The sequence below is a fragment of the Danio rerio genome, chromosome 5 (assembly GCF_052040795.2).
Source record: "Danio rerio strain M-AB ecotype USA chromosome 5, GRCz13ab, whole genome shotgun sequence".
Classification (NCBI taxonomy): domain Eukaryota; kingdom Metazoa; phylum Chordata; class Actinopteri; order Cypriniformes; family Danionidae; genus Danio; species Danio rerio.
The window spans coordinates 2287501-2307908 of record NC_141025.1 but is presented as its reverse complement, the minus strand read 5'-3'; the positions used below and the strand labels follow the sequence as shown (position 1 = coordinate 2307908).

The following is a 20408-nucleotide window of genomic DNA, read 5'->3' as shown; positions in this document are numbered from 1 at the left end:
CTCAAGCATGACTTGTGCTTCTTGTAGAGTATTATCCCAACTGTGAGGTGATGTTCATGGGAATGGCCAACATCCACTCCATCAGGAAGAGCTTCCAGTGTTTGCGGACGCTCTGCGCTCAGGTCCCGGATCCACTAAAGTGAGTGCTTATGAGGAGTCATCCTGCAAAACTAACACAGACAACACAACTGCTTAAAGATGCTGGTTATTTTAGTGAATACAGCACACATTCAGGACTATTCCGTTTAATTTAAAGGCGCAGTACACCCAAAAATGAAAATGTCCCCACCAGTGGTGTAAAGTAACTAATTACAAATACTTAAGTTACTGTAATTGAGTAGTTTTTCTCAGAAATTGTAATTTACTAGGTAGTTTTATAAATGAGCACTTTTACTTTTCCTTGAGTACATTTGTACTGCAGTATCTGTACTTTTACTCCTCTACTTTCCTTCAATCTGCAGTCACTACTGTATTTTTTCTTGTCTATGGGGATTAGAGAAATCAGTCCAGTAATTCCTGCCCAATCAGATCACACATAGAAGGTAAATCACATCATAATGAACTACCTCAACACATGTGCACTTTACATTGCAGCAAACTGTTTGGAAGCATTAAAAGTGTCCAAGAAGATGATCAAAATCTTTACACACATTGACCCAGAGACTGTTTAGATCAGGGATGCCAAAACACAGTCCTGGAGGGCCGATGTCCTGCAGATTTTAGCTCCAACTTGCCTCAACACACCTGCACGGATGTTTCTAGAAAGCCTAGTGTGAGATTGATCAGCTAGCCCAGGTGTGTCTACTTGGGATTGGAACTAAACTTTGCAGGACACCGGCCCTCCAGAACCGAGTATTGGCACCCCTGGTTTAAATGCAGGTCACTGAAGAAAAGATGATGGATATTTACAGTATGATGACCGAAATGGCCTTAAACACCCAGCAGGCACAAGACGTCAACATGCCGTCAGATTGAAATTGTACCGTAACGTCATTAAGTCGCTGCATTTAGTTTGGAAATTAAAATCAGATTTACATCAGAACTCAACGTCAGCCAGATGTCAATGTCCAACGTCCAACCTAAAACCAACCAAATATCAACGTCTAATGATGTTACAGCTTGACGTTGTGTGGACATTACCACTATGACGTCTATCAGACGTTGAATTTTGGTTGCCATAACTGATGAGTTAGTATTTGACATCAATAGGATGCTGGTTTAAGATGTTGCTCGACATTGGATTTTGGTCACTTTCCAACAACCTAAAATCAACCAAATATCAACGTCATTTGATGTCATTATTGGACATCAAAACATTGTTGTCCTTAGACGCTGGCTAGACATTGAATTTTAGTCACCTGACATCACAACCTAAATCTAACCTAATATTAACATGTTATGGCATTGTGTGCCTGCTGGACAATAACTAATGCACTACAGAATGTTACGTTTACACACACATCCACAAATTACATGTAAATGCATCAACTCTTAACAGCGTAATACTCACTACTCATGAGTACTTTTAAAAGGGCTACTCTTTACTCCTACTTTGAGTAATATTTACAACAGGTACTTTTACTCTACTCACACTACATTTTTAGGCAAGTAATGGTTTTTCCGTACTATTTCCACCACTGGTCCCCACACTCAAGGGGTTTTATGAATGTCTGTTGGACACAAAGGAAAATATACTGGAAAAAAGCAGCCATTGACATCAATAGTAGGAACACAAAATACTATGGAAGTCAATGGCTGCTTTTTTCAACAGAATCTTTCAGTATATCTTCATTAGTGTTCAAAAGAAGAAAGAAAATCACACAGGTATTGAAACAACAAGTGAGTTAATGATGCCAGAACGTTAATTTTTAGGTGACCTGTCCCTTTAATGGAAATAAATAATATAATTTGTGATAATAATTAGGCGACGCAGTGGCGCAGTCGGTAGTATATATATATATAGGTAGGTAGTATAGATATATATATATGTGTGTGTGTGTGTATATATACACACACACATACATACACACACATATATATATATACCTGTAATGTGGTACCCTGAACACTAATATCTCAGTGTGCTGGTCTGTGCACAGTTGGCTGTCGGCGCTGGAGGGCACAAAGTGGCTGCAGCATCTGTCTCTGCTGCTGAAAGCGTCTGTGCTGGTGGTGAACGCAGTGGATAGAGACCATCGGCCCGTGCTGGTGCACTGCTCTGACGGATGGGACAGAACACCACAGATCCTGGCTCTGTCCAAACTCATGCTGGACCCCTTCTACAGGACTATAGAGGTCTCTCACACACACACACACACACACACACACACATACAGGACCACTTCTACAGGACTATAAAGGACTCTCTCATATACACAGAAACACACACAACACTTGCTGGACCCCTTCAACAGAACTATAAAGGTCTCTCACATGCACGCACGCATACACACACACACACACACACACACACACGAAGCAACCATTCTATGTAAATGCATAAGAGAGCATCATTACTCTCTGTCTGTCTGTCTGCAGGGTTTCGAGGTGCTGGTGGAGACGGAGTGGCTGGATTTCGGTCATAAGTTTTCAGAGCGCTGTGGTCACGGTGAGCGTGCAGACGATGTGAACGAGCGCTGCCCGGTGTTCCTGCAGTGGCTGGACTGCGTTCATCAGCTCCAGAGACAGTTCCCATGCTCATTCCAGTTCAACGAGGCCTTTCTGGTACTCTCATGATCAATCATTACGGGCTGTTGTTGATGTGATGGCATTAGCCGTGTTTACATTAGCTGTGTTGACTTCTAAGGTGGCGTGTTGGCTCAGTGGTTAGCACTGTGGCACAGCAAGAAGGTCGCTGGTTCGAGTCTCGGCCGGGTCAGTTGGTGTTTCTGTGTGGAGTTTGCATGTTCTCCCCGTGTTGGCGTGGGTTTCCTCCGAGTGCTCCGGTTTCCTCCACAGTCCAAACACATGCGCTATAGGGGAACTGATCAACTAAATTGGCCGTAGTGTATAAGTGTGTGTGAATGAGTGTTTCCCAGTACTGGGTTGCGGCTGGAGAGGCATCTCCTGTGTAAAGCGTATGCTGGATAAGTTGGCGGTTCATTCTGCCGTGGCAATCCCTGATGAATAAAGGGACTAAGCCGAAGGAAAGTTATTGATGTAAATAATAACATGATAATAACATCGAGCAAATATAAGTCTAAGGCTGCGTCCGAAACCGCATACTTCCATACTATATTGTACGCCAAAATCAGTATGCCAGCCAAGTAGTATGTCCGAATACATAGAGTTCGAAAATCAGCATGCGAGAAGTACCCGGATGACTTACTACTTCCGGTGAAATTCTGGAGTGCGTGGCTGCGTCCGAAACCGCCTACTACTCAGTAGGTACTGCATTTGAATTTAAACGTACTACTCGGCCGTTAGAAAAGTGCGCTCTATACAGTATGAATGTGAAAAGTATGAATGGAATTCGGACGTACTACATCCGCCATTTTGTCATGGTCATGTGACCTACCTGCGTCAGTTACGTCGCCTCACTTCCATTCATGAATTCTCTCACGGGGCATCATGGGATAGTGCAGCGTGCATGGGATGCGCACTACAGAATCTGGCCGGAAGTAGTAAGCCAACCGGGTACTTTTCGCATACTGATTTTCGAATTCTTTGAATTCGGACATACTACTCGCCTCGCCTACTGATTTTAGCATACTATATAGTATGGAAGTATGCGGTTTCGGACGCAGCCCACATCTTATGCACGCTGCGCTATCCCATGATGCCCCGCGAGCGAATTCATGAATGGGAGTGAAGCGACGCAAATAACGCAGGTAGGTCACGTGACCATGACAAAATGGCGGATGTAGTACGTCCGAATTCCATTCATACTTTCACATTCATACTGTATAGAACGTACTTTTCTAACGGCCGAGTAGTACGTTTAAATTCAAATACAGTACCTACTGAGTAGTAGACGGTTTCGGACGCAGCCTAAGAAATGTAGTTTAGTGCGGTAGGAGAAGCCACTGTGGCCTTTTCTCTTCTCTAATAAAGACAAAACTCAATTAAGTGTCAGTCATCTTGGCCTCTGAGATTGGCTGATTGGTTCACTTGTGTGTGTTTAATTAAAGTGTGTGTTTGTGTGTCTGTAGGTGTGTGACTGTGACCTTTGCTGACTTTGAACTGGTAGTGTGTGTAATGAGGGAGGTGTGTTTTGTTGCTGCAGGTGAAGCTGGTGCAGCACACATACTCCTGTCTGTTCGGGACGTTCCTGTGTAACAGTGTGAAGGAGCGAGAGGAGCAGCGCGTACAGGAGAAAACCTGCTCTGTTTGGTCTCTGCTGCGGCCTGCCAATCAGTCCTTCCACAACATCCTCTACTCTCCACGCTCAGAGACGGTACCATCATACACGCGATCTCAGTGCACAGCACAACACAACACAAATACATTAACAAACTAATATACTTAGATACTAAAAAACAAGGAAACATACTAACTAGCAAAAAAACAAACAAACTTAACAAGATACTAACTAATTAACATACTAACACACTAATAGACAAACTAGCAAACACTAACAGACATACAAATTAGCTGACATAACAAACAAACAAACACCCTAACAAACAAACAAACATACTAAATAACATACTAACAAAAACAAGCATACTAACTAACATACTAACAAACATACTAACTAGCTAAATTCTATACTATACATACTATACAAACAAACAAACATAATAACTAACAATTAACAAACTAACAAACAAACATACTAACTAAATTATATACTATACTAACAAACAAACATACTAACTAACAATTAACACACTAGCAAACAAACATACTAACACACTAACAAACATACTAAATAACATACTAACAAAGAAACAAACATACTAACTAACATACTAATTAACATACTAACACACTAACAAACTAACTAAATAGTATACTATACTAACAAACAAACATTCTAACTAACAATTACTACACTAACAAACAAACATACTAACCAATTAACATACTAACACACTAACAAACATACTAACAAGCTAAGTAAATAATACACTATACTAACAAACAAACATTATAACTAACATTTACTACACTAACAAACAAACATACTAACCAATTAACATACTAACACACTAACAAACATACTAACAAGCTAAGTAAATAATACACTATACTAACAAACAAACTTTCTAACTAACAATTACTACACTAACAAACAAACATACTAACCAATTAACATACTAACACACTAGCAAACATACTAACAAGCTAAGTAAATAATACACTATACTAACAAACAAACATTCTAACTAACAATTACTACACTAACAAACAAACATACTAACCAATTAACATACTAACACACTAACAAACATACTAACAAGCTAAGTAAATAATAAACTATACTAACAAACAAACATTCTAACTAACAATTACTACACTAACAAACAAACATACTAACCAATTAACATACTAACACACTAACAAACATACTAACAAGCTAAGTAAATAATACACTGTACTAACAAACAAACAAACATACTAACTAACAATTAACACACTAACAAACAAACATATTAACTAACACACAAACAAACATACTAATTAACTGACACCACACACACTAACAAATAAACATACCAGAATCAGAATCAGTTTTATTGCCAAGTGTGCTTCACACACACAAGGAATTTGTTTTGGCTATAGAAGCTTCCAGTGTACATAAAGTGAAGAGTGACAACACAAAATAAATATGAAAAAAAAGACGATAAACATTAAACACTAAACAGAGATGCAGTTAGTCAAAAAGATCTGGATGTTAAGTTGTATGTACATATTTGTTATAAATATACAGGTTATACGGTGATGCGTACAAATGCAAATGGAGAAAGTATTGCATTGTATATTGATATAAGGTGCTGTGTACAAGTGCGTATGAGAAAGTATGGCGCATGTTTAATGCACCGTAGGGGAATATTTAACTGTTCATGAGGTGGATGGCCTGAGGAAAGAAACTTTTCCTGTGTCTATCTGTTTTTGTACTTGGTGCTCTGAAGCGCCGACCAGAAGGTAACACTTCGAACAGGTGGTGTGCTGGGTGCGAGGCGTCCAGAGTGATTTTGCGAGCCCTTTTACTCACTCTGGAAGAGTACAATTCTTGAAGTTAATGCTAGATACTATCGATAATAGATACTAACTCATTACTAACTAATTAACATATTAACACACAAACAAACAAGCAAACTAACTAACAGGCTAACTTAATAACAAACATACTAACTAATTGACATACTAACACAAAAACAAGCAAACAATACTAACTGGCCTGCCATCAGGTATTCCTCTCTTAACATGCCTCTCTCTCTGTCAGGTCTTGCGTCCTGTTTGTCACGTGAGGAATCTGATGTTATGGAGTGCTGTGTATTTGCATAACTCCGCCCCTTCCACACCCTCCGATGAGTCATGTGTGCCACAGTCCACTCCCTCAGCCTCACCCATAGACACACCTGTGAGCAGGTAAGTGAGGCGTCATGTTTGTGTGTACTTCTGTGCGCCGGTTTTCCTTTCACAAACACATTTTCCTTAGAAACCAGCTTAACATCCTAATATAACTTAACAATAACAGTTTACAGCTTACATCTTAATATATCATATACAGTAATGAATGTCTTAACGCATTAAGTCACCAATTATGCATGAAGTCACTTTTTAAGTCACTTGTTATGCATTAGGTCACTCGTTATGCATTAAGTCACTCTTTAAGTCACTCATCATGCATTAAGTCACTCATTAAGGCACTCATCGTGCATTAAGTCACTCATCATGCATTAACTTACTCATTAAGTCACTCATCGTGCATCAAGTCACTCATTATGCATCAAGTCACTCATCATGCATCAAGTCACTCATCATGCATCAAGTCACTCATCATGCATTATGTCACTTATCGTGCATTACATCACTCATTGTGCATTAAGTGACTCATCATGCATTAAGTCACTCATTATGTCACTCATAATGCAATAAGTCACTTAATAAGTCACTCATCATGCATTACGTCACTCATCGTGCATTACGTCACTCACTGTGCATTAAGTTACTCGTCATGCATTATGTCACTCATCATGCATTACGTCACTCATTGTGCATTAAGTCACTCATCATGCATTAAGTCACTCATTATGTCACTCATAATGCAATAAGTCACTTAATAAGTCACTCATCATGCATTACGTCACTCATCGTGCATTACGTCACTCATTGTGCATTAAGTTACTCATCATGCATTATGTCACTCATCGTGCATTACGTCACTCATTGTGCATTAAGTCACTCATCATGCATTAAGTCACTCATTATGTCACTCATAATGCAATAAGTCACTTAATAAGTTACTCATCATGCATTACGTCACTCATCGTGCATTGTCACTCATTAAATCACTCATAATGCAATAAGTCACTTAATAAGTCACTCATCATGCATTAAGTCACTCATTGTGTATTAAGTCACTCATGCATTGTCACTTATCATGCATTGTCACTCATCATGCATTAAGTCACTCATCGTGTATTTAATCACTCATGCATTGTCACTTATCATGCATTAAGTCACTCTTGTAATAAGTCACTTATCATGCATTAAGTCACTCTTCGTGTATTCGTGTATTAAGTTTCTAATTAAACATTAAGTTACTCATAATGCATTAAGTCCCTCAGTAAGGCACTCATCGTGAATTAAGTCACTTATTAAGTTACTCATCATGCATTATGTCACTTATTGTGTAATAAGTAACTCAATAAGTCATTTATCATGCATTTAGTCACTCATCGTGTACTAAGTAACTCATTAAGTCATTATCATGCATTGTCACTCATAGTGTACCAAGTCACTTATTAAGGCATTCATCATGCATTAAGTCACTTATCGTGTATTAGGTCAATCATTAAATCACTCATCATGCATTTTGTCATTCATTGTGTACTAAGTCACTTATTAAGTCACTCACCATGCATTAAGTCACTCGTTAAGTCACTCATCATGCATTTAGTCACTCATTGTGTACTAAGTCACTCATTAAGGCACTCATCATGCATTATGTCAATTATTGTGTAATAATTAACTCGTTAAGTCATTTATCATGCATTTAGCCACTCATCATGCATTTAGTCACTCATCATGCATTGTCACTCATCAAGTACCAAGTCACTTATTAAGGCACTCATCATGCTTTAAGCCACTTATCGTGTATTAGGTCAATCATTAAATCACTCATCATGCATTTTGTCACTTATCGTGTACTAATTCACTTATTAAGTCACTCACCATGCATTAAGTCACTAATCATGCATTAAGTCACTCATTAAGTCACTCATCATGCATTAAGTCACTCATTATGCATTAAGTCACTTATCGTGTATTGAGTCACTCATTAAATAATCCATAATGCATTAAGTCACTCGTTATGCATTGTAACTCATCAGTCATTAAGTCACTCATCATGCATTAGGTCACTCATCGTGTATTAAGTCACACAATAAATCACTCATGTATTTAGTCACTCATTGTGTACTAAGTCACTTATTAAGTCACTCACCATGCAGTCACTCATTAAGTCACTCATCATGCATTAAGTCACTCATTATGCGTTAAGTCACTCATCTTAACTCGTTAAAGACACTTGTCAGATTTTATTTAAGTGAGCAGGCAGGAGGTTGAATGATTTTTTACACAGCAGTAAAGCGCATGTTTTTAAGGGCGTGATGTGGAGCCAATCCGCGAATCACACACATTATGACGATGACCAATCAGAGTCACTTAAGGGCAGGCCTTTCAGAGGAACTAGGAAATATGAAAGTCGTTTTCATGTTAGCTAAGTAGCTGTGTATAATCAAAGTGAGATATATAAAAGAATAACGTGATTTCCTTCAAGTGAAACATAAGCACACATTGCTTTGCATCTTATAAACACAACCAAGCCTTAAAATTATATTCTAGACCACCCCTTTAAGTCACTCATCATGTACTAAGTCACTCATTAAGGCACTCATCATGCATTAAGTCACTCATCAAGTCACTCATCATGCATTTAGTTACTCATCGTGTACTAAGTCACGTATTAAGCCACTCATCATGCATTAAGTCACTCGTCATGCATTAAGTCACTCATCATGCATTTAGTTACTCATCGTGTACTAAGTCACGTATTAAGCCACTCATCATGCATTAAGTCACTCGTCATGCATTAAGTCACTCATCATGCATTTAGTTACTCATCGTGTACTAAGTCACGTATTAAGCCACTCATCATGCATTAAGTCACTTATCGTGTATTAAGTCAGTCATTAAGTAACTCATAAGGCATTAAGTCACTTATCGTTTATTAAGTCACTCATCATGCATTAAGTCACTCATCAAGACACTCATTATGCATTTAGTCACTCATCGTGTACTAAGTCACGTATTAAGCCACTCATCATGCATTAAGTCACTCGTTATGCATTAAGTCACTCATCATGCATTAAGTCACTCATCAAGTCACTTATCATGCATTTAGTTACTCATCGTGTACTAAGTCACGTATTAAGCCACTCATCATGCATTAAGTCACTCATCATGCATTAAGTCACTTATCCTGTATTAAGTCAGTCATTAAGTCACTTATCGTGTATTAAGTCAGTCATTAAGTAACTCATAAGGCATTAAGTCACTTATCGTTTATTAAGTCACTCATCATGCATTAAGTCACTCATCAAGACACTCATTATGCATTTAGTCACTCATCATGTACTAAGTCACGTATTAAGCCTCTCATCATGCATTAAGTCACTCGTTATGCATTAAGTCACTCATCATGCATTAAGTCACTCATCAAGTCACTTATCATGCATTTAGTTACTCATCGTGTACTAAGTCACGTATTAAGCCACTCATCATGCATTAAGTCACTCATCATGCATTAAGTCACTTATCGTGTATTAAGTCAGTCATTAAGTCACTCATAATGCATTAAGTCACTTATCGTGTATTAAATCACTCATTAAGTCACTCATCATGCATTAAGTCACTTATTGTGTATTAAGTCACTTATTATGCATTAAATCACTTATCATGTATTAAGTCAGTCATTAAGTCACTCATCATGCATTAAGTCACTTATCGTGTATTAAGTCAGTCATTAAGTCTCTCATCATGCATTAGGTCACTTATCGTGTATTAAGTCAGTCATTAAGTCACTCATAATGCATTGTCACTTATCGTGTATTAAGTCACTCATCAAGTCACTCATCATGCATTAAGTCACTTATTGTGTATTAAGTCACTCATTAAGTCACTCATCATGCATTAAGTCACTCATCATGCACTCATTATACTTTAAGCCACTCTTTCAGCCACTCATCATGTTGTTCAGCACTTAACTACTTTGCACAGCACTTTGGCAAAATTCTTGTTGCTTTAAATGTGTTTTATAAATAATTGTGACCTTAATATAATGTGAAGTATGTATATTTATGTGAATATGTAATTGTAGTGCTGGTAAAGTTTAAAAATTCACCTGGAAGGTGCTTGAAAATTGCTTAAATTTGACATTACTACCTGATTACATCAAATGAAGATTGCAATGTATTTGTAATCAAATCGTGAGACATTGTGTTTAAGTGTGTGATTTACACATTGATACATGTGTGTACTTTACAGGTTACCAAAGACTCGATCCTATGAAAACCTGTCCACATCGTGTGAGAATCTGACCCCGAACCGCCGCAGCAGTGACCCCAGTGTGAAGGAGAAGTGGCAGGATCACCTGCTGGCCTTGAAGATTAACGGAGAAAACACACACACATCACCTCTGCAACACACACTCGCCTTAAACACCACAGCAGCACACACACAAAAAACCCTGGAGCTTTCTGTGACTGACAGCCAAATAGAAAACACAGAACAGGAAGTGACAGAAGAGCTAAATAGGAAGCTGGAGCTTCTGTGCAGCACATCCGTTTCACAGGATTCATCATTAAATATGAAAAACAATGACCAAATATTTCCTGAGGACATTTCACACATAGACACTACATCAGCAGATGGATTACATCACAAAATTACCCATAATCCTTCACAATCCAGCAGCCAATCTTCCATGGAAAGCGATTCCAGTTCAAACCACACAGCTCAGAAGGTGCGTCTCAAATCACATACTTGCACACTACTCTGTCATTTTGTAGTATCGATAGTATATGCTAAAAGGAATAGTGCATTTCACTGCAAAATATGGTGTCTCTTTTCGAGCCCAAATATCTAAAAATGATTAAATCAAGAATCATTGAATGGGTGGGGCTACTGCAAAATGGGAGGGGCTACGTGTAAAGTGGAGTGGTTACCAAGTTAGATAATAGGGGAGCTAAAAGGGAAGGTGTAAGAGCATAGTGAATAAGTGTAGTTTATAAATGAATAGTGTATGAGTCCATGGTGATTAAGTGCATAGTGTGTAAGCGTATAGTGTGTAAGTGCATAGTGTGTAAGTGCATAGTGTATAAGTGCATAGTGTGTAAGTGCATAGTGTATCAGTGCATAGTGTGTAAGTGCATAGTGTATAAGCAAATAGTGTGTAAGCGAATAGTGTATAAGTGCATAGTGTATAAGTGCATAGTGTGTAAGCGAATACTGTATAAGTGCATAGTGTGTAAGTGCATAGTGTGTAAGTGCATAGTGTGTAAGTGCATAGTGTGTAAGTGCATAGTGTGTAAGTGCATAGTGTGTAAGTGCATAGTGTATCAGTGCATAGTGTGTAAGTGCATAGTGTGTAAGTGCATAGTGTATAAGTGCATAGTGTGTAAGTGCATAGTGTATCAGTGCATAGTGTGTAAGTGCATAGTGTGTAAGTGCATAGTGTATAAGCAAATAGTGTGTAAGCGAATAGTGTATAAGTGCATAGTGTATAAGTGCATAGTGTGTAAGCGAATACTGTATAAGTGCATAGTGTGTAAGTGCATAGTGTGTAAGTGCATAGTGTGTAAGTGCATAGTGTGTAAGTGCATAGTGTGTAAGTGCATAGTGTGTAAGTGCATAGTGTATCAGTGCATAGTGTGTAAGTGCATAGTGTGTAAGTGCATAGTGTATAAGTGCATAGTGTGTAAGTGCATAGTGTATCAGTGCATAGTGTGTAAGTGCATAGTGTGTAAGTGCATAGTGTATAAGCAAATAGTGTGTAAGCGAATAGTGTATAAGTGCATAGTGTATAAGTGCATAGTGTGTAAGCGAATACTGTATAAGTGCATAGTGTGTAAGTGCATAGTGTGTAAGTGCATAGTGTGTAAGTGCATAGTGTGTAAGTGCATAGTGTGTAAGTGCAGTGTGTAAGTGCATAGTGTGTAAGTGCATAGTGTGTAAGTGCATAGTGTGTAAGTGCATAGTGTGTAAGTGCATAGTGTGTAAGTGCAGTGTGTAAGTGCATAGTGTATAAGTGCATAGTGTGTAAGTGCATAGTGTATAAGTGCATAGTGTATAAGTGCATAGTGTATAAGTGCATAGTGTATAAGTGCATAGTGTATAAGTGCATAGTGTATAAGTGCATAGTGTGTAAGTGCAGTGTGTAAGTGCATAGTGTGTAAGTGCAGTGTGTAAGTGCATAGTGTGTAAGTGCATAGTGTGTAAGTGCATAGTGTATAAGTGCATAGTGTATAAGTGCATAGTGTATAAGTGCATAGTGTATAAGTGCATAGTGTGTAAGTGCATAGTGTATAAGTGCATAGTGTATAAGTGCATAGTGTATAAGTGCATAGTGTATAAGTGCATAGTGTGTAAGTGCAGTGTGTAAGTGCATAGTGTGTAAGTGCAGTGTGTAAGTGCATAGTGTGTAAGTGCATAGTGTGTAAGTGCATAGTGTATAAGTGCATAGTGTGTAAGTGCATAGTGTGTAAGTGCAGTGTGTAAGTGCATAGTGTGTAAGTGAATAGTGTGTAAGTGCATAGTGTGTAAGTGAATAGTGTGTAAGTGCATAGTGTATAAGTGCATAGTGTGTAAGTGCATAGTGTGTAAGCGAATAATGTATAAGTGCATAGTGTGTAAGTGCAGTGTGTAAGTGCATAGTGTGTAAGTGAATAGTGTATAAGTGCATAGTGTGTAAGTGCATAGTGTGTAAGTGCATAGTGTATAAGTGCATAGTGTATAAGTGTAGTGTACAAGTGCATAGTGATTAAGTGTATGGTGAATGTGTAAGTTTATAGTGTGTCATTTGGGAACTAGATTCTTAATGGCATCTGCTCACCTTCCCAGAATCCTTTTCACACGCCCTCTCAGATGTCAGCAGCGGGAGACGTTTCTCCTCCATCAGGTGTTTGGAGGTGTTCTGCAGCGTTCGGGCCCCTGGAGAGGGACGGTTTGAGTGTTCACAGTGATGCGGTACAGGTGCGTCTGCAGCAGATGGAGACGGGGCACCAGCTGCAGGTGGAGACGCTGAAGAAGCAGGTGCAGGAGCTCTGGAGCCGGATACATGCCAACGGAAAACTGGTGAGGACAACAACACACCACGCTCTGAGCATTATCTGCAAACACTCAACCACACCAGCAGACTCAAACTAACCTTAAAGCAACAACACATGTACTTTCTTTTTGTTTTATAATAGGCTAATTTTGCAGTATATAGGAGTGCAGTTCAGATTCAAAATATTGGAGAGGGTTTAATTTCACTGGAGGTTGCCAGATTGATTAATATTTATGTTTGTAATATTTGTAGCAGGGCGACGCAGTGGTGCAGTGGGTAGCACGTTCGCCTCACAGCAAGAAGGTCGCTGGGTCGAACCTCGGCTCAGTTGGCGTTTCTGTGTGGAGTTTGCATGTTCTCCCTGCATTCGCGTGGGTTTCCTCCGGGTGCTCCGGTTTCCCCTACAGTCCAAAGACATGTGGTACAGGTGAATTGGGTTGTCTAAATTGTCCGTAGTGTATGAGTGTGTGTGTGGATGTTTCCCAGAGATGGGTTGTGGCTGGAAGGGCATCCGCTGCGTAAAAACTTGCTGGATAAGTTGGCGGTTCATTCCGCTGTGGCGACCCCGGGTTAATAAAGGGACAAAGCCGACAAGAAAATGAATGAATGAATATTAGTAGCATGTGCTAATTAAAAACCACCTGGTGTATTTATATTACTCTGAGTCTGCATCTTATTTCAAAGGCTGCTGCTGTCATACATCGAAAGCCTTGTTAGGCCTCGCATATAACATCTGGCAAAAGGACCAACAATAAAAAGAAGCTTTCTGGCTAGTTTGAGTACTTTTACATTCTTGAGGATTGTTGATTAATGTACACCGTCCCTTTATTATAAAGAAAAAGAGTGATAGAGTTAAAATCTTGCAACTTCAATGCTGTTCTTTGTCTTTTAGTAGTCTACAGTTAGCTATTTACAGTGTTATTGGTCTCATCAGTTGTAAATGCAACTGTGTGTGTGTGTGTGTGTGTGTGTGTGTGTGTCAGTCATCTCTGCCGGACGGAGATAATAACACCGAGTCGGAGTGCTTGCAGCGCAGCGGAGCCACAGACCTCACTGAATCCAGCGCTGAACACATCCAGCAGCAGGACACAGAGGTGAACACCAGCTTAAAACACTGAGACACAGTGTGTGCGGAAAGTATTCAGACCCCTTTAAATGTTTCTCTCTTTGTTATATTGCAGCCACTTGCTAAAATCACTTATGCCGAGTTCAGACTGCATGATTTTCAAAGTCGTCATGTCACAGATGTTTTCACACTGCTTGACTATCTGCGCTAGTGTTCTTTCGCTGCTTTGTTTACACTGCAAGATGAATCGGCGACAGCGACTTTCACATTGCATGACTTTACTATAGGAAGAATCGCCGACAACTTCGTCCAAACTACGTCTCACAGCCAAAAACACGTCGTGTATCTTTTGTTAATAACTACATAATGAGAAAGAAGCCTTTAATGGGGTAGAACATGTACATGTTTGCTCACCTGGGTTTAAAGGGAATTAGCCATTTCATCTCAACGTTAATAATAAACTAATTTATTTCTTGTATGAAACGTCAAACAGACACGGTTGCTCCTGAGTCCTGTCAAACCTCCACTAGTTTTTCCTCCATTTCGTGGGTCCAAATAAACCGAAAATTAGCGCTTTTAACTTCTCCCCCAGCCTCCCGCTGGCCTGCAGCAGGTATACACACACACGCACACAAGTGAATGCTGCTCTCTCATTGGCTGTAGGCGATCGCTGATGTTATTTTCAGTCAGAACTCAATTCACACGGCATGATTTGAATCGCCGACAGCTTCAGATATTCAGCACGCCAAATATCTCACAGGCATCAGCGACTCATCGGCGATTCTCTCAGATCGCGTCTTTGATAGTTCATACTGTGTGATTGTCACTTACGTGCACCGATTTGCCTGTGTTTTTAGGCATTTGTCGGCGACTTCTCAAAACCTGTCGGCGAGCCGAAATCGGGGCTAAAATCACGCAGTCTGAACTAGGCATTAGGTTCACTGTTGACCTCATGAATGTCCACACAGCAGCCCACACTGCCAGAAGAACACAGAGCTGTTGACATATCAGCAGATTTATTAAAACAGAAAAACTGGAGTATCACATGCTCACGAGTGTTCAGAGTCTGTGCTCAGGGTTTAGCAGAAGCACCTTTGATCTAATACAGCCGTGAGTCTTTCTGAGAAACACACAAGTTTTTCCCATCTGGATTTAGGGATCCTACTACAGATCCTCTCCAGTTCTGTCAGGTTGGATGGTAAACATTGGTGGATGGTCATTTTAGGTATCTCTAGATATGCTAAATTGGGTTGAAGTCAGGGCTCTGGCTGGGCCATTCAAGAACAGTCACAGAGTTGTTGTGAAGCCACTCAATTATTTTAGCTGTGTGCTTAGGCTCACTGTCTTGTTGGAAGGTAAACCTTCGGTCCAGTCTGAGGTCCTGAGCACTCTGGAGAAGGTTTTGTTCCAGGATAACCCTGTACTCCGCATTCATCTATCCCTCGACTGTCGTGCTGTCCCTGCAGCTGAAACACACCCCTACAGCATAACGCTGCCTCCACCATGCTTCACTGTAGGACTGTACTGGACAGATGATGAGCAGTGCCTGCTGTTCTCCACTCATACCGCTTAGAGTTAAGGCCAAAAAGTTCTGTCTTGGTCTCATCAGAGCAGAGAATCTCATTTCTCACCATCTCTGAGTCCTTCAGGTGTTTTCAGTAAACTCCATGCAGACTTTCATGTGTCAGGATGCAGTGATGGTTGACTTTCTCCCGACTGCATCTCACAGTGATCCTTGAGTTCTTCTTGACCTCTCTCACCAAGGCTCTTCACTCCTGATTGCTCAGTTTGGCCGGACGGCCAGCTCTAGGAAGGGTTCTGGTCATCCCAAACATCTTCCATTTAAGGATTATGGAGGCCGCTGTGCTCTGAGGAGCCTTTAGTGCAGCAGAAATGTTTCTGTAAGCTTGTCCAGATCTGCGCCTTCCCACACTTCCGTCCCTGAGTTCTTCAGACAGCTCCTCATGATCTGCTCTAACATACATTGTGAGCTGTAAGCTCTTATATAGACGTGTAGGTGTGTGTCTTTCCTAATCAAGTCCAATCAGTATAATCAAACACAGCTGGACTCAAATGAAGGTGTGAAGCATCTCAAGGATGATCAGAAGATATGGAGAAACAGCACCTGGGTTAAAGATATGAGTGTCACAGCACAGGCTCTGAACACTCGTGAGCATGTGATACTCCAGTTTTTCTGTTTTAATAAATCTGCAGAAATGCAACAGCTCTGTGTTCAGTGTGGGCTGCTGAGTGGACATTAATGAGGACAACAATGAACTTAAGTGGATTTCAGCAATATAACAAAGAGTGAAACATGTAAGGGGTTCTGAATACTTTCTGTACACACTCTATACTGCATGTGAGCGCTAATACATAAGTAACCCTCCTGTTGTCTTTAATTCTGTATGCACCGTTCCTCCTTCGGGTCAAACATATCCCACCTTGACTAAACCTCTAAAATAAAGCAGATCAACTTCATTTCAGTCCTCAAATCTATTCCTATCAGTGTTCACTCAGTGGACAACACTAAAGGGGGGATTTTAAAATGACAAAAGTACCTGCATTCTCCCCTTGTGTGTGTCATCAGAGGGGGAAAGCCCCGCCCACTAGTGACCATCTCTCCCTCATTAGCATAATCAGCAGCCCATCATTGTATATTATATGAATCTTTTGGTTTGCTTCAACCTAAGTTCCGCAGACAGTATCATTGGTATTTGTTTCTTTTTAAAAGTGTTTATTTCAGTTTCCCTTCTTATTTAAAGCAGTTGTTTGTTCCATTTACCTCATCATATTCGCTTCGTCAACAGAATTATATTTTTGTTTCCAGAATTTCTACAGAAAGTGGCTGTAGGTCCTTTCGATACAAAGCTCCTTCCGACTGGACCAATCTCCCTTCCTTTTTTAGATCAATTAAATCACTTAGTCTTTTCAGGGATCATTTATTTTCTTTTTTGGAAGCAACTTGCCAATGTTATTAATTTTTAAAGACCAAGAGGTATTTTGTGGGTACCTAATGGGCCTGTATTATTATTTTTTTAAAGCAGTTTTATTGTTATTTTAGCAGTCAGCCTCAAGTTTCATATATTATTTTAAACAGGAGAACCTAAAGCTTCAATCTGCATCATTTAAAGGTCCAGACTAAAATATTTTTTGGTCAAAAAAACATATGAACAGACAGAGAATATTCCAGAATTTTAAGAAAGACGGTTTTTAAAAAAAGTTACATTTTCTAGTTATTACAAACAAAACCTCATGAAGTTTTTTTTTCTTAAGAAATACACTCTATGATGTTTTATACTTCCAAAATAAATTTTGTCTACATCCACCTTTCCTGAGCAAGTTATAGCAATTTATTTAATGTTATTCTCAGGCGTTTTTCAGTGGGAAAAAAAACTAGCGCATTTATTAACTGACAAAATATTTGCCCAAAAGTTCTGGAAATGAACTAAACAGAAAGATTGTTACAAACTAAAATAACATTAAAGCAAGTTTGACTTTTTACAAATAATATATTTTCAGTTCCCATGAACAACACCACTTACAATGAACAAATAAAAAATAAGAAAATAAGAAATAATGCGTCAAAGTCCAAAAAAACATAGTGCAAATCCTCAGTAAAAAATGAGATATTAATATTTACTCTACTATAAATAGTTACATAACTAAACTAGATTCAATGTGGACCATCCTTAGGTTTTATGTGCCAGCATGGAGATGGTGTTGACCCTGCTGCTTCTCCACTTTTGCGTTGCAGACAAACAGCCGCACTGTCATTTGCGTCTTTTGAAAACAGCAAGAGCAGCACTTCGTCTTTGCTGTGTCACTGTTTTGTCATGTTTTTGTGTTGTTGTGCTTGCAAAAGTACTTAGTATGAGAATCATTTCATGCAAAACTTTTTTTTTTTTTTGCGTTTTATTTAGCCGTCCGTAAATGTACAGCCTATTTCTCATTCCGGGTTGTTCAAATAGCTGATTGCTGGTCCACAAAGCGAAACCTATGCTTATTGGTTGAGAGAGAGCGAGTTTTAACCAATCTGGGCATGGAGGAGGGACAATGCATCAATGTATCATGTCTGGTTTGTCCGGAGACGCAAGCCACGAGCGTTTCTTTGTCAAATCAGCGTTGTCAAAATTTGATAATGTAACCACACTTATTCCGGAGCCTCCGAAGAGCCGTGAATGTAATGTGTTACAGCGATGGAAAGCTGAGATTCTCTTCTTTATGCCAATCTTTGAATTGTACAGATAGGATCAGCAGATTAAAAGTTATTTTTAGCCGTGGGCGGCTGTTTCGGTCTTTAATGGTTAATATTGGCTCCAAATTAAATGTTTATTATTTATTTGTATATCAAATTGTTTGTATTTTTGATTATATGTTTTGTTTATTTAGGCTTCAGATTGTGGGAAGTGTTTTAGGTGGAGTGTGCTGCTTGTTTGTTTGTTTGTCAGGTGTGTGTACGTTATGATGTGTTGTACTCTGTTTGATTTATAAACTTCTTAGGGAAGCCCTCGAAAACGAGATGATTTATCATAAAGGGCTATCCCATTCAATTAAATGAAATTAAATAAATCAGAGGGGGAAAGCTTCTCCCACTAGTGCCCATCTCTCCATCTCATTAGCATCTTCAGCAGCCCTGAGTGAGAAGCAGCCGTCTGTCCATTCGCCATTAGAGTGTTTGAGCTGCTGAAGATAATGTCAGCATAGACTAAGAGGATTATAGATGTGGAGTTTTACATGAACAGCGACAGGAGACTGACAGAAGCATCAAGCACACACTCACACTGAAGCACACATGACCAGCACTCACAACACCGCTGTAGCTCAGATTTTTCCATCCCTAACAGCAGCAGTTCAGCTCAGCACTGCATACAGTCGATGTGATGAATGTTTTATATGTGTGTGTGTGCGCACAGGTGTCGCAGTGGTTCTCGGATCAGTCGTCCCGCTGTTACGGGTGCGAGAGGAGATTCTGGCAGGCGGCGCGGAGGCATCACTGCAGGTCTGAAACACACACAGATAACGGAGGACTAGTTACAGACAAAAATCTCATATAAAAAGTCATCTCTTACCCTGATAACAATACTTGATGATATAGCACCTTTTTAATTCACTCAATTAATAGTTTATATAGAGTTAAAGTCAAGATTATTCTCCCTCCGGTGTACTTCTTTGTCAAATATTTCCCAAATTATGTATAATAGATTCAGGAATCTTCCACAGTAATTCCTATAGTATTTCTTCTTCAGGAGAAAGTCTTATTTGTTTTATTTCGGCTAGAATAAAAGCAGTGTTTATTTGTTTTAAACCCATTTTAAGGTCAATATTATTAGCCCCCTTCAGCAATATTAGTGTTGGATTGTCTCCAGAACAAACCACTGTTATACAATGACTTGCCTAATTACCCTAACTTTACCCTAATTACCCTAGTGAAGCCTTTAAATGTCTCTTTAAGCTGTATAGAAGTGTCTTGAAGAATATCTAGTCTAATATTAATTACTGTCATCATGGCAAAGATAAAAGACATCAGTTGTTAGAGATGAGTTATTAAAACCAATGCAATGTCTAATACATTATTAAACACCAATACCACAGTCATGTCCAGCTGGTGGCGCTAATACACCAAATAATGTACCCTAAATAGGAAAGATCACGCCAAACAAATCTTGCGCCTTGTTGTGCCTGGTATTCACATTTGAATCTTTTTGGCTTGAGACTTCCGGTCTCATTCACTTCCATTCATTTTTTGACGTTAAAAACTGCCCGTTACGCTGCTTGATGTTGCATTTTGATATTTTCTTATTATATTATCCTACTTGGTCTGTATAGTCATGCAAACATTTG

At 39.3% G+C, this 20408-nt stretch overlaps 1 protein-coding gene and 1 long non-coding RNA gene across 6 annotated transcripts in view; one reads left to right on the top strand and one right to left on the bottom strand.

Moving 5' to 3' along the window:
* Window positions 1-20408, bottom strand: part of LOC147843774 (uncharacterized) — a 321977-nt gene that overhangs the window by 286431 nt on the left and 15138 nt on the right. The window lies entirely within an intron of this gene.
* Window positions 1-20408, top strand: part of LOC100333801 (phosphatidylinositol-3,5-bisphosphate 3-phosphatase MTMR3) — a 52564-nt gene that overhangs the window by 24548 nt on the left and 7608 nt on the right. For 4 of the 5 annotated variants that reach the window (XM_087253155.1, XM_087253153.1, XM_087253154.1 and 1 more), the window contains 9 exons: window positions 28-139; window positions 2100-2295; window positions 2539-2724; window positions 4226-4396; window positions 6392-6537; window positions 10720-11197; window positions 13294-13527; window positions 14485-14595; window positions 19481-19566. In XM_087253155.1, coding sequence (XP_087109281.1) covers window positions 28-139; window positions 2100-2295; window positions 2539-2724; window positions 4226-4396; window positions 6392-6537; window positions 10720-11197; window positions 13294-13527; window positions 14485-14595; window positions 19481-19566 — 1720 coding nt within the window. Of the gene's footprint in view, window positions 1-27; window positions 140-2099; window positions 2296-2538; window positions 2725-4225; window positions 5410-5526; window positions 6538-10719; window positions 11198-13293; window positions 13528-14484; window positions 14596-19480; window positions 19567-20408 lie in introns of all 5 variants that reach the window. The other variant, XR_015490719.1, reaches the window with a different exon arrangement.